The 13,898-nt window shown below is 41.7% G+C and overlaps 1 protein-coding gene across 2 annotated transcripts in view; it reads right to left on the bottom strand.

Moving 5' to 3' along the window:
- Positions 1–2,534: 2,534 nt before the first annotated feature.
- The window catches only part of ST13 (ST13 Hsp70 interacting protein), a 28,281-nt gene continuing 16,917 nt past the window's right edge, over positions 2,535–13,898 (bottom strand). For both annotated transcript variants that reach the window (XM_064155177.1, XM_064155178.1), the window contains exons 9-12: positions 13,451–13,567; positions 12,714–12,777; positions 11,327–11,415; positions 2,535–6,981 (exon numbers count right to left, since the gene is read on the bottom strand). In XM_064155177.1, coding sequence (XP_064011247.1) covers positions 6,853–6,981; positions 11,327–11,415; positions 12,714–12,777; positions 13,451–13,567 — 399 coding nt within the window. In that variant the 3' untranslated portion in view covers positions 2,535–6,852. The remainder of the gene's footprint in view (positions 6,982–11,326; positions 11,416–12,713; positions 12,778–13,450; positions 13,568–13,898) is intronic.

Raw genomic sequence — 13,898 nt, 5'->3', positions numbered from 1 at the left:
GGGAGAAGAGACCAACCCCCACCTGGCTACAGCCTCCCTTCAGGTAGTTGTAGAGAGCAATGAGGTCCCCCCTGAGCCTCCTCTTCTCCAGGCTGCACACCCCCAGCTCCCTCAGCCTCTCCTCCTAGGGTTTGTGTTCCAGGCCCTTCACCAGCTTTGTTGCCCTTCTCTGGACATGTTCCAGAGAAGATCTGTACATCAGGTTTTTTTTTTCCCCTTTATACCGAGTAGTCTTTACCTTACATAACCTGTTGTCTTAAAAAAACAAAGGCAGAAAATCAGGCTAGCTACTGGGCATACTGAGGAACTCCACTGCTCTTTCTCTGAGACTACAATAATGCATTTTACCTATAGCATCCCTTTCACAAACATTTAACATTAGCATTTGATTTAACAATGAAGGGGACACGATATTCAACTGAACATTCCATCCCTGGATTTCCAGCCCAGTATCTTTGAAAGTCAACATTTTTTTTTCAAGTTGATGATTTCTTTACAGTGAGTGTGATGGAGCATTGGAACAGGCTGCCCAAAGAGGTTGTGGCGTCTCTTTCTCTGGAGACTTACAAAACCTGCCTGGATGCATTCCTGTGCAGACTACTCGGGGTGATCCTGCTTTTGGCAGGGGGATTGGACTCAATAGTCTCTGGAGGTCCCTTTCAACAACATTCTGTGATTCTGTGGTTCCTCAAATTTGTCCATTCTGCTGGGAAGCCCAGAAAAAGACGTTCTCTGTACACAAAGTGCATCTTTCTAAGGTCTTATTCAAATGCTTTTAATTCTAGAGATCCCTGTACAAGATGGTAGCAGATCTGGAGAAAACTTTAATCTGGACAGATCTTCTTTGGACAGTCCAAGGCTTTGTTTCTGATTTATGACAAAGAGTGATAACACTGTTAATGGCTCCAGAGGTCAAATTTACTGTCTCTGCACTGCATCTTTCCTTAGCAAATAAAAGAACACTGAACCTGAAACAACTTTACCCTGCTGCTATCCTTATTCTAATGTCAAATACATACATATAAATTAACGTCTCCTTTTTTTCCTTTAGTAATTCAATTCACTAGAGGAAAAAATGTGTTAAGGCAGATTTAATTGCTGCTTTCAAAAGGGCTTTCTGACTCTATTGCAAAACTTTTGTCTTTCAGAAAATGCTGAGAAACTGGACCATATTCTCAGTGCATCATAGATTAAAGCAACTAGAAGTTAACAGATGAGACTGAGCGTTGACAAGTTGAATTCATTAAGTAGCTCAGCATTCAAGCACACAAACATGGCAAGATTTCAGTAATGGAATTCCTTTTACTATTGGGTTATGCTTATATTCAATACAATGCTGCTGTCATGCCAGCTTCAAAATCAAAGTGCTGGCTTGAGATGCAAAAAGGGAGATAGAAAATACCCAACGTAGCAACCAAGGGAAACCATTAACTGTGTAAGGCATCAGCAATCAGGTAAACACAAAGATGATGGTTTAAGCATAAGAGGGTCCAGAAACACTCCCATGGAGAAAAAAAATGCTGTATTCAAGATGAGAACATCAGAAACTTTGGCCAAGAGTGTGACCCACAACTGGGGTGCCAGATAGACGAAAGATAAAGAGGGCAGACCCAGGAAGACATGGAGCCTTCGTCAGAAAGACCCCAGAAGATGACCACCAGGTTGCAATGGGCATGCATGAAAAGGCAGGACATTATGGAAATGAGTTCCAGGAACTGATTGTAATAAATGCACCTAGTCCCAGAACTAATTGTACTGACCCTACCCATGCACTGAATATGTATGATTTTGTAGCCAAAGTACCTTACCTGAACAAGGTGAGGTGTGCAGGGCTTTTGGAGGAGCGATCCCCCTCCACTCAGCTGAAATAAAAACATGCCTTTCCTTACAACACTTAAGTGTAGTGAGGAGTTATTTTCTGTACATCAGGCTGGAGCAAGTCACCATGAGGCTTGAGGTTTCAGGTTATAACAGGCTTTCCTGCTCTGGGTGCTGCTTCTGGTTCCAAGGTTTTTGGGGTGCTGGTCTTAGCCACTGGGCAGAGAGGAGATTGCTGGTTTCTGCTGCTGCTCCTGCATTTTGCTGCACTGTGCTGCAAACAGACCAAGGTTATTGTGTATTAGATTACTTCCAGTAAAACTCACAAGTCTTTAGATCAACCTGGAGGGTTTTTTTGGCGTGTGCTATTTCCCTTCAATCTGTGTGGCATTAGAGGGAAGGCTTGGGGGAATTGGGTTGTGTTAATCCAGGCCAACTGATTTAGATGACACATTTACAATTGAGTAACAAGTGCCTCATCTTTCTGAATACCTTCATTCCATACAAACTGTACTTATCCTATGACTGCTTCAGCTGCCATACTTCAGAAAGCAATCCTGTAATCTCTCATCTTTAATTTCTGTACAGGTAGTAGCAATTTGTATTCCTTGTGGCCACTGGAATGTTTGTACATCAAAAAAATACTCTTCTATTAAATGTGTGCAACCAAGGTGCCAAAGTTTGTTACCTACTTCACAAAGAGTCATAACACAATCTGCAAATACATTTATTTATTGACAAGATCTCAAGCTTGCCTGAGACCATCCATCCAGAATATACATTTCAGAAGTTATTTGTACATCAAGGACAGGTACAGTAATAACTTGCAATCTGGCTAGCAAAGTGTTAACATCTTGGTTAGTCATCAAGATTCAGATTTACAGGAAAGTCCTCCATATTTACATTCAGTAAGACTTCCAGGTAGTGGGGATGAAGGAAGGTTTGTCTTCATATAAAGTTCCTGTTTGTGGGGACCACACCAGGAAAACATGACTAGCTTAAGCTCTGATCCACAAGGTGATCAATGACTTGTAGCTCAAAGTCACCTGAGTTTTTTTGCTGCCCCATAGTGCAGGTCCACTAGACACCACCTGAGCTTAAGGTTTTTTTGTCACTGTTCCTGCTTCATCTGAAATCGCATCTGCTGCTATCACACTACTGTCCTCCTCTGACTTACTCTGTAGCACTCAACATAGTGGTTTTGTGCCCAACTGGAAGCCACCCTTTTTTCAGCTCTTTGGTAATCCAGAACCACTTTTCTCCACCACCACCCTCAGTCTGTCACACATGAGGTAAGGTAGAGGCTCACCTCTGCAAAGCTCTGAATGAGGTTCATGAGACACCTACCACTTTCCCAGTGAATGCCCCTCCTGCTCAAGGATATCAATCCTTATCTGTACCAGACTAGCCTGCAGCTAAGGAAAACAACCCTCTAGCCTCTACCACTATTCCAATGACCTGCTTGCCCTATGGCCCAAAAATCACTGCAGTATCCCTGACCCTAGATGCCCTGTGGGATTCCAAAGGGGTGCCAAATACTTTTAGATAAGGAAAACCCAACAGTCCACAGGAAGGTACATGCCAAAGACAAGTTGGCTCCAGCTCAGCCTAGCTTGGTCCACAACTTCCTGTCACTTTGGATGAAGGATTCTGCTCAGACAGCAGGTCCCACAGTGGTGTTATTTGCTCTTCCATCACACAGAAGAGACATGGGATTCTGTGATTCTATGTACAAGCATGTACAAGAGTGGATTATATGACTTCTATGCAAAGGGCCTAAAGGTAACAAAAATAACAAAGTGGCATTTAAAGAGTTAAACCACAGATACAACCACTGGCAATGAGTTGTTCCTACAGAGTTTTACCTTTGCATAGTATTTTAATACTCATTAACTGACCCATTCTCTGGCCTATCATTGCTCTGCCCAGTCTTGTCCCACATGCCTTCACCCAACTTTGGGAGTCTGGCTCCCACCTATCTGATCACTGCCTTACAACAAAGGCAAACCAAACTGCTTTGACAGATGGCTTTTGTTCACAGCCCAGCACTGAAGCAAGACACATTTTCAGACCAGTTCTGCTAAAGGCACCAAGTCCTGCATTTGCCACATTACTGCACAACAAGGTGCACTGTGCAGTAGTGGAGCCTGGAAGTGGCACCTGACCTGGCTTTTCTTTTTCTTTAGAGCAGCAGCTGAACAGCAAAGGACAAACAAGTCACTCAGACACACACAGTAACACGGCTATGGCCCTCTACCACCAGCCAGTTGCAGGTTTATCATCCTACTTTTTTGACAGATCAGGTCATCTGGCCAAACAGCACAGTGCATGACTTGCTTCCCACAGCTGAAGTGCACACCTGGCCCTGGGTCAGCAACTGCATGGCACACTGCACCAGCTGACCCATTCATACCTACCTGCTGACAGCCTGTAGGCAAATGGTCAACTGAGCTACTACTGCCACTGTGCTTGCAAGAACCACACACAACTGTGCTGCAATGGAGACAAGCCACCTAAAGGTGCTCCCAGTAAGTATCAGAGCAAGCCCTGAAAATAACAGCTTTATCCTCTAATTACTTCTACTCTACATTCAGAGCTTGCCATCTCTATGCATCTTCTGTGCAGATAACTTTCTGCACCTCTGTTCAAACCAGTTTAGCTGCTTAAGATGTCTACATGCTAACCTGGGGAACAGGGATGAGGCCCAGCCATCTCCTCAGGTAACAGTGAAAACACAAAACATAAACCCTAAGGGAGTCATGGGATATGCATTCCCAAAGAACAAGAATTCAGCTAGACAGCTAATGCTGACACAAAACTGGGAAAACGTTTTTCTTGAGTCAGTCAGCTCTGAATAAGGGCAAGTGATGTGTAAGCAAGCAGGGAGGACACAGTTAATAACCACTTCTACTAGTGAGGGACAACTTCCCCTGTTTTGACTAGACATTGATAGACAAACATCAACAGCCAAGACAGAGCAACAGGAAATTGAAGAGAATACATCTATATATTCAAGATACTCTTAATTCATGCACAGCACATATGCACCAGCCTGGACAAAGAAGTTGAGTGTCAGCCCATGCACAGAAGGGACCAAATTATCTCCTCTGGACAACAGTGAAAAATCAAGAGTATGAGCAAAAGCCAGGCACACAGCAACACCCAGTCCTTGAGTTCGTTTGGTCACAAAGCCAAGCCCTTAAGCATTTAGTTCCCATTTAAACTGCAAGTTACAGACAGAGTTTAATTGAATCACTTCCATGTTTAATTCAAGCAAAATAGCTTTGACCAGAAAGTTACACAAACCCAAAAAAACCCTTTATTTTTTCAAAACCATACTTTATTTTTTCAAGGCTAAGTATTCAGAACTAGAGTTCTTAAGCAAAAAACAATTCACATGTCTTTCTGCAGGGTCAGCAGTATGACACAAAGCATTTGGGGATAATTATTTTTTGCAGCTGTTGTTGAGTTCCTACTTCAGTCCAGATTTGTTTTTAAATGGTAGCATTGGGTATGGCTTAAGATACAGAATTACAAAAATAGTAGTAACACAAATGTTGAGAGTCAAGCAGTGAACAAGGTAACCATGGTCATTTTTCCACAGAACAATTATGCTTTAGCTAAGACAAACAGAAGCAACAACTGTCTTGATCAGCAGACAAAAATCAACTGAATATCATCAAGAGACACCGCTTCAAGGACACCCATGCTGGGGATCCACAAGTGCATGAACAATGTTCCGTCAGCTCCAAATACATCACCTCTTTCTTCATATCACGAGCCTCAAAACCATGGAAGCATGAACCCACAACCACAGCTTTTTGTTTTATGGGCTTTTCTGTGGGTCATCTGTGATAACTTTTTTTTTTTGGTGTGTGTTTGCTTTTTGAAGAAGAAGATACAAGAGAAGATGGAAGACTACAATACGCAGTGAAGGAAGAGTCATCACCTCTACAGAGACAGCAGGACTTTGGCCAAGAAATTTTACTCAGTAAGTGTGTAAGGACTCAAACTGACTCAGAACTTTGTTGTGCATTCTCTCCCTTTCACTGATTTGTAACTCTGTGATTACGTGTTCTGGATGGCTTGCATTCAGTGGGACAGAGGTAGTGATGAGAATAAGATTCCTTCCCTAAAGTTCCCAAATACATGACACCTGGTAAGCATGGCCCCAAGGAAGGGCAAGTGTAACCAGTGGAGGACCTGCCAACTGGGAAAGGACAAGAGCACAAGCAAACAGTAAGCTGCTCTCCCATACCCAAAATGATAAATGTTACATAAAGGTGCTGGACAAGAATCGAGCAAGTAACAAAACCTCTGTGGTCTCTGCAATATGTACTTCATGCCAAGGTGTGCAAAGGATAGGACTGTACCTTTGCTGCACACTTGTGGTGATCACAAAAACATGACATTTGCAGTACTGCCAGAAGTTCCAGTGTGTAACTAGCTAGCACGGTTACACTGACAATTTCAACAGCTATATAAAGTCAGTCACCCATTAAAAAGAAACAAAGGAGGACTTGTATTTGCAGACAATTCCTTTATCCAGTTAATTCTTCAGACTTGTCCCACCTTTGCTATTTGTGACTAGGCCACCATTTCTGTCCTAAGAGGATTAAAGACAGACTTCAACTTTTAAAGTTCCTTCCTCTTTGCTCGCTGAGTGTAATTAATAAGAAAGAAAAAGAAACCCCAAACAACACAACAGCAGGTTTTTATCTTAACACTCCTAGGATATTACAAGTTCTATAGGAGCATTAGTTCAGAGGAAAACTGTCTGCAATACTTACAGTAAAAAGTTTGCAATTGTATGACAAGGAGGGATGGTTGAAACTAGGCCATCTGAATATAATTTGAGTGCTATAAACCAATCATTGAGTAAAGTCAACACTTGGGGCTAAAGAGCAGTCTCCTTCGGACACCCCGTTTCTCTTCTTAAGAAGATCAGAGGTACAATGGTTTGTTTTATTGCAACACTGGTTAGCCAAATCCAATCTTTCCTGTTCAGATACGATCTTTTTAAAACCAGGGCTTTTATGGTTTACTGCCAAATTTGGCAGACAATTTACCGATGAGATTCATAACCTTGGGATTATTCTGGTACTTGGAAATATTTGCTGGGTTCTGAGCAACATCTTGGAATGCAACCATGACTTCTGGATCCTGCAGGACAAAAAAAAGCAAAAAATTAAGGCATTTAGTCTACAAAAGCTAGTGGTTATGTGGTTCCAGCATGAATTTAGTCTTGCTCAGCTTTTAAACACACCATTTGGGGCATGAAGTCTTTAAATAGAGCCCAATGATATAGTGTATGTTGCTAACACTGCATCTGTAAACATCACTGTTATTACTGAACTTGCTACACTAATAGCTCAGTGTGGGGGGAAGAAGGGCTAAAGTGTTTTCTCCCCCAAAACAGGAGCCAAACAACATAACCACCTGCTGGATTACTTCTATTCAGGCATCTTCAAGTGCATTTTGAAGTAGGCAGGAGCTTTGCATGTGGCACATACAATAACCCTCCTCTGAGCAACAACTACTACTCATGCCTTTCAACTCTTTTCTTAGCAGCAGAAACTTTCATCTGCCTGACTGCAAGCAGGTGTGGCAACATCTGGCTTTAAATAAAGCTCTCATTCTCAGTCATTCCCCACCTCCTCCAAGAAATCACACTTGGAAGAAAACCTTATTAGCTTTCATCACACCATACTGCAGCTGATAAACACATTCACGTATACATGAAAGTGGTCCAAGTTGTAACATCTTCTCTATTTAGTACGAGAAAAAAGAATACCTTTATCTCCCTGTACTTTTAGTACATCTTTGGCCTCCATTGTACTAGAACTGGTTTTATTCATTTTACACATGCCTGTTTCGAACAGTGCCCTTTAGTAAGTCTGTATAGGCCAGTATTACATCTTAGCTTGGAAAGAAGCAGCTTCTGCCAAGATTCAAGTTTACTTTAATTCAGCTGAAGTGCAAGCAGTTTATGATGTTCAGTACAAATCATCTGCATTAGCTGTAATTTAATCTGCTGTGCTTTCTTTCTAGCACATTTCAGTAGTTTCCCAGAGATACAACCTTCCCTAGACTTCTAGCCCTTTGCTACTACAGATGTAGTCTTTGAAAGCCATCAAAATACAGCTGGCATTCTCAGGGCTGCCTGTGCTACAGTGACACCAAACTGTATCTACTCCCAGCATCAGACAGGCAAAAGCTGCTTAACCAGTCTGGGCCAAAATTGCACTTGATAGGTGTGGATTTCACTGAAATCACCCACAAGGTTCAGTCATGTTTTACACCTCTTGGGAATCAAGAAACAAAGCTCATTCTTTGCTAGAACAAGCATTCTGTCTCCTACACAAGAGAGAATCTGCAAAGCCAAAGTTCAGAAAACAGACACTAGATACATTTACTCCACTTTATAGGATTCCTATGCAAAGAGAAAAAAGATGACTCACTACCTCAAACCTCTTGAATTTTTGATTTCAAAATGCCTGTAAAGGTTAGGTCATGTTGTTAAACCTGTGTTTTCACTGTGCATGAATCTGGAATAAAAAGCTGAGTAGGCTTAGCAACTTCTGTGTGTGTCAAAGCACACTGCAATAAATATCAACTAAACTGCATCCAGTTCTGGAGCTCCTATTACAAGAAGGATATGGACACACTGGAGGGCATCCAGAGAAGGGTCACCAGGGTGATCAGAGGGCTGGAGCACCACTCCTATGGAGACAGGCTGAGAGTTGAGGCTGTTCAATCTGGAGAGAAGGCTACAAGGAGACCTTGTTGTGGCCTTCCAGCAACTGAAAGGGTCCACAGGAAAGATGGGGAGGGACTTTTTAGGATGTCAGGTAGTGACAGGACTGGAGGAAATGGAGCAAAACTGGGAGTGGGTAGATTCAGGGACACTAGGAAAAAGTTCTTCACCACGAGGCTGGTGAGACAGTGGAACAGGTTGCCCAGAGAGGTGGTAGGGGCCTCATCCCAGGAAGTTTTTAATGATAGGCTGGATGTGGTTCTGAGCAACCTGATCTAGTGTGAGGTGTTCCTTCCCACACCAAGAGAATTTGAGCTAGATAAAATCCTTGATGTCCTGGTAACTCTATGATAATTTTAAGGTATTTGTTTTTCTAGTCCTATAAATTCACAGCATATAAAGTATTCTGTATTTTTGGAACTCCCTGGAAACCCTCAACTTTAGACTGTGCAAAAATGTCTATCTAATCCAGGGTTTCACACTGTTGAGCAATGTTACACAGAATCACAGAACACTAGGGGCTGGAAGTGACCTCCATAGATCATCTAGTCCAAACCCCCTGTCAGAGCAGCATCACCAGGTCCCACTCCTCTGCATTGCTCTCCAATATTTTGTTGGAAGTCAAGGTCTAACACAACTACATGTCCAATAAAGAATCCATAGGTTCCCCTTATACATCACTCCTTTTGATAAGAACTTATGTCTGACCCATAAAGAAGTTATATTTGACCTACGGCACTCTCCAGAGTGTCACTTTGCGTCCAGAGAACACAGCTGTGCATGCAAAACAGAAGCACTACAGAACCCTCCAGACAGACCAAATAATAAAAATACAAGAAACACACACAACCTTCACCCAATTATTCTGGAGATTAAAAGGCTTAGGGGCAAATGAGCTGAATTAACTTGCATTAGAAGTCAGTGTAGAAGGTCCTATAGACAATAAATCTTCAGGTAATGGAAATCTTCATCAACAAAGAAGCTTTAATATTAGGTTGCAGAGATTATAGTAGAGTAACTGCTATAAGCATCTCCTTAGGTATCCATACCTGATTCTTCAGTTGCTTCTACAGATGACAAGTGAAGCACAACATAATCAGTTTAATGTAGCTTGTGTTCAGGCACGCACAGTTTTAAGGCGTTACCAAGATGTTACACAACTCGAGGCACATTTCAATCTTAGCTCATGAAGAATAGTCTCAAAGCTGACAGTCACTCAGTCAAAGAATTTGAGAAGGTCTTCACTCTCAGAATACTCCAGTTTCAGCAACAACTCACTCTGAAAAGCCTCTACATACTGCCAGTTAAAACAGTATCTTAAGATTAGCAGTTTGGGAGAGGCTTGTGTGATTTAGCATCTTCAGATTTGTTCATAACACCTCTGAGATCAGGTACATAATAGCTGCTTGCTACCATTATCCATCAACATATTCCATAGCTGCATGGAGCAGAACCCAAGCAGTAGAAACCATCTTTTAAGACCAAGGCTCACACTGACAATTCGGAGAGGACTGAAATACACTCAGCTGAACATTTGAGAAGGTGGCAGAGCAGAGATCAGTGAAATACTGAATAAATCATATCTAGATGTAAAGTTCTTAAAGAGGTCAAGCAAAACTGAAGTCTTTCCTGACAGGTTCTACATGTTAAAGCCTGCCTTCATTATCAGGAAGCACCATCAACACATTCTCGCAAGAGAGTCCTCCAGTATGCTGGACTATGTACAATTAGTCTTCTTAAAGGCATGTGAGCTGCACCCCAAAGCTCTGTTTGCAACAACTGGAATTTCAAAACTCCTGCACTGCAGCATAAATTAGCCAAGCCATGAATACAACTACAACTCATGGGCCTTTTTTTTTTCCCTGATGTTTTGTATGGAAGTCAGGCTGCTGCCACAATCAGCAATGTTAAGTAAAGCTTTGGTTGCTGGTGTTTGGAAAGACTGAAGGAACCCATGAACTTCTACCCCATGTAGGGGTCTCTTGTGATGCTTTTAGATGGGGATCATAGCTGTTCAGTGAGCTGAGAACAGCACAGCAATCCAGAAAAAGTAACAAGACTTCTATTTGATCACACTTGTACAGCAATACAACTACACAGCCCAGTATTTCCTATCCCACCTACTCCTAAAACTGATCCTGTCAGATATACTTTATTTAATCTGCAGTAAGAGTTTTCTTCCATATAAGTAGCCATGACATTGAGCAATTCCCTAATTAAGCAATTAAACAAGTCCACTAGGCAAATCAGCTTTCTGAGCATGAAATTTACAAAGTGCCAGATGCAGAACTATCCTGATGCTACCTTGCCTTTGGCAAGAGAAAAGAAATGTTCATCTCAGTGTTACTGTAATATATTGTGTTGCAACAATATGAGCAACCTGTTTGGTTTTTCATTTGTGCATAATTATCTCACCACAATGTGTATTGAAAAAAAGGACAAGTGAATGATACTGTGTGGAAAATAACCATTCAAGAGGCTCAAAAGTGACTAAGAACTCTGTACAGCACATAGCTTTGCTATCATAGGCAAGTATAGCAGTGTATGCTTAATTATGTTCCCATCAGTTTGAAAAACAACTCACACAGCTTCCAGTCTGGTGCCACAAATGCAAGGAGAGGTTTTCACAACAGAAACATGCCAGCACCCCATTGCTATCCAGAAGGTAATATCCTTCTTCCTCCCCTTAGCTCACAGGTGCTGTTCTTCCCTCGTTCAGAACCTTTAGCTTTGATTTTAACAAATCCTCACCTGCATGGCCGCAAGAACTTCTGGATCACTGAGAATCTCATTGAGACCTGGCATACCTGCCATTCCTGGCATACCCCCAGGAAATCCACCTGAAAACCCAAGACAAGAATAATGAATGATGATAAACATTTAATCCACCTAGACAAGCAGCTCACTTCCTTTGCCACACCTTCCATAAAGCTACATTTAGTCTTCACCTTCTTCACAGAAAGAAGGTGATGGGCCATTGGAATGGGCTGCCTGTTGAGGTGGTGGAGTCACCATCCCTGGAGATGTTTAAAGGGAGACTGGATAAGGCACTGAGTGCCATGGTTTAGTTAATTAGAAGGTGGTAGGTGATAGGCTGGACTCGATCTCAGATGTTTTTCCCAACCTGATTAATTCTGTGATTCTTTCTGTGAAGACCTGCATCTTATTTTATCCATTACTTATTAACCCAGGCTTGTAATGAGTGTTGGGCTCTACCACCTTTGTCAAAAGATGCAGTTATTTTTCTAATTAACTTTAAATTAGGAGGATCTCAAGCCCGGGAACATATGCAGTTTGGAATGCCTGGGGTGAACAACTCAGAGAAAGAGCAGAGTGGTAGCAGCATGTCCCAGATATATTCCACTTTTGGCTGGAACTTTAAGTTTGACAAAAATCCACCACCAAAGGAGAGGGGTGGAAAATATCCCTGGAGCAGAAGTTTTTGAAGTTCAGATTTTCAATCTGTAATCAGCAGCTACCCAAGCTATGCTAAACAGGGCAGATATGGCCTCTATTTGGTTCCACTGCAAGTTGATCCAGTTGGAGTATGCACACTGCCTACCTCAACTATGGCTCAATCTTCAAGTACTTATTCTTGTTTCTCCACAACTTACTGTACCCAAAATAAATATGGAAAGCCTCAGTTTTGTGGAACTTTAAGAACAGCTTTTCTATAAAGGTAAACTGCACTACTTCCTATGAGAAACTATTTTGTTCAACAGTAGCTTGCAATCAGCACAGATTTTCCCTAACATTCCATCGAAATGTTCAACTTTAAAACTGTTCTTCTTAACCAATCCAAGGCACCTTAGGTAATTTAGAAAACATTTTTATACTCATTTCAGCAAACATTAAGCAAACACTGCCTCTTTGTATTCTCAGACCTAAATCCTTTCTTTCTGTTATTCAGAAGTTTTGATTTCCATCCTTGCTCTACTTGCTAGCCACCATGCTTCCTCCTTTAGAGAAAGAATCCCATCCTTCTTCCCACTAGTGCTCAAAGATTTATCTGCAAACAAGTTCTACACTTCATAAATACTCCTCTGTCTGGAAAACAAATGCTTTAAAAGCTTTGGGTGTAATACTCCAGGTGGAAACAACAGTCACCTCTACCTCAAATGTTGATGTTTAAAAATACCTGGGAAGCCACCTGGGAAGCCACCGAACTGAGCTCCTCCTGCCTGCCGCCTTGCTTCTTCCTCCTGCAGATGAAAGCACATCATTCCACACAAAGCAATGGAACTGCAGCCTGTTTTCTACAGCTCCATTGCTTTTAGGAGTAAAAAGAAAAGCTGAGACTGTTTCAGGCAGGCAGGCTATGGCAATAAACAAAACACCTTGCTACATACAGAAGCACTGACAAAACTAGCCATGTCTGCTCTTACGTTAGTATGTTTTGTAGATTATCCTGAATATGTTTTCCCTAAATATTAACTGTATTATTTGTTTTAGCTCTTCAGCCTGTATTCACTGAACTCCCACCTCCAACACATTAAAATATATCAGTAAAGCATGAAGAAAAAGCAGACTTTGTCAGCAAGTGAGGAAGAGGAAAAAAAAAGTATTATCCTGAAATAAAAACCTCCCACTTTGGAAGACATAAGTATGTTAAGTGAAAATTATTCTGTTGCAGTTATACAGTAACTGATGTAATAAAACACAGGACTAGCAGAGATTCCAGAGCCTGTTCTTGCCAAGCAGCAATGGCAGATGCAATACAATGCTCTTTCCTCCTCATTTCCTTAATGATCAACTAATCAAGACAGAAATCAACACTCTAAAATTTAAAGTCTTAATTATTCTCTGAATTAATTTAAAATAAATAACAATGACACTGTCCAAACAATTAAGAAACAGTAAAGCCTAAGTATTCACCCTCTGTGCCCTCTCATGCTCCTCCCGTGCCTTCTTCACTCTTTCCATTCTTTCCTTGATCTCCTTCTCTTCGCGCTTCCGCTCGTATTTTCGGCGATGTTCTGCAATTTTCTGAGCCTGTCCCAACAGAACACCACAATTTCATACACATTTCTTACAGGTTACCTCAGTTACTTCAACACATGCAAGAGTAAACAGCTACTTTTACCAGTTCTCTTAAAAATAAGCTCTGAAGACCCTTTGTTTTAGGAGCGATGTGCTACTCACTCTCTAAAGCAATTTGTTTCTTACCTCTACTTGGCCCTAACTGGATTCACACTTAAAATCACAGAATGCCCTGGGCTGGAAGGGAACTCTAAAGGTCATCTAGTCCAATCACCCCAGCAGTCAGCAGGGACATACTCAACTAGATGAGGCTTCACAGAACCCTGCTGAGCCTCACCTTGGC

The sequence above is a fragment of the Pogoniulus pusillus genome, chromosome 15 (assembly GCF_015220805.1).
Source record: "Pogoniulus pusillus isolate bPogPus1 chromosome 15, bPogPus1.pri, whole genome shotgun sequence".
Classification (NCBI taxonomy): Eukaryota; Metazoa; Chordata; class Aves; order Piciformes; family Lybiidae; genus Pogoniulus; species Pogoniulus pusillus.
Note: the sequence above shows the minus strand (reverse complement) of the source record. Positions and strands in the feature narration are given on the sequence as shown.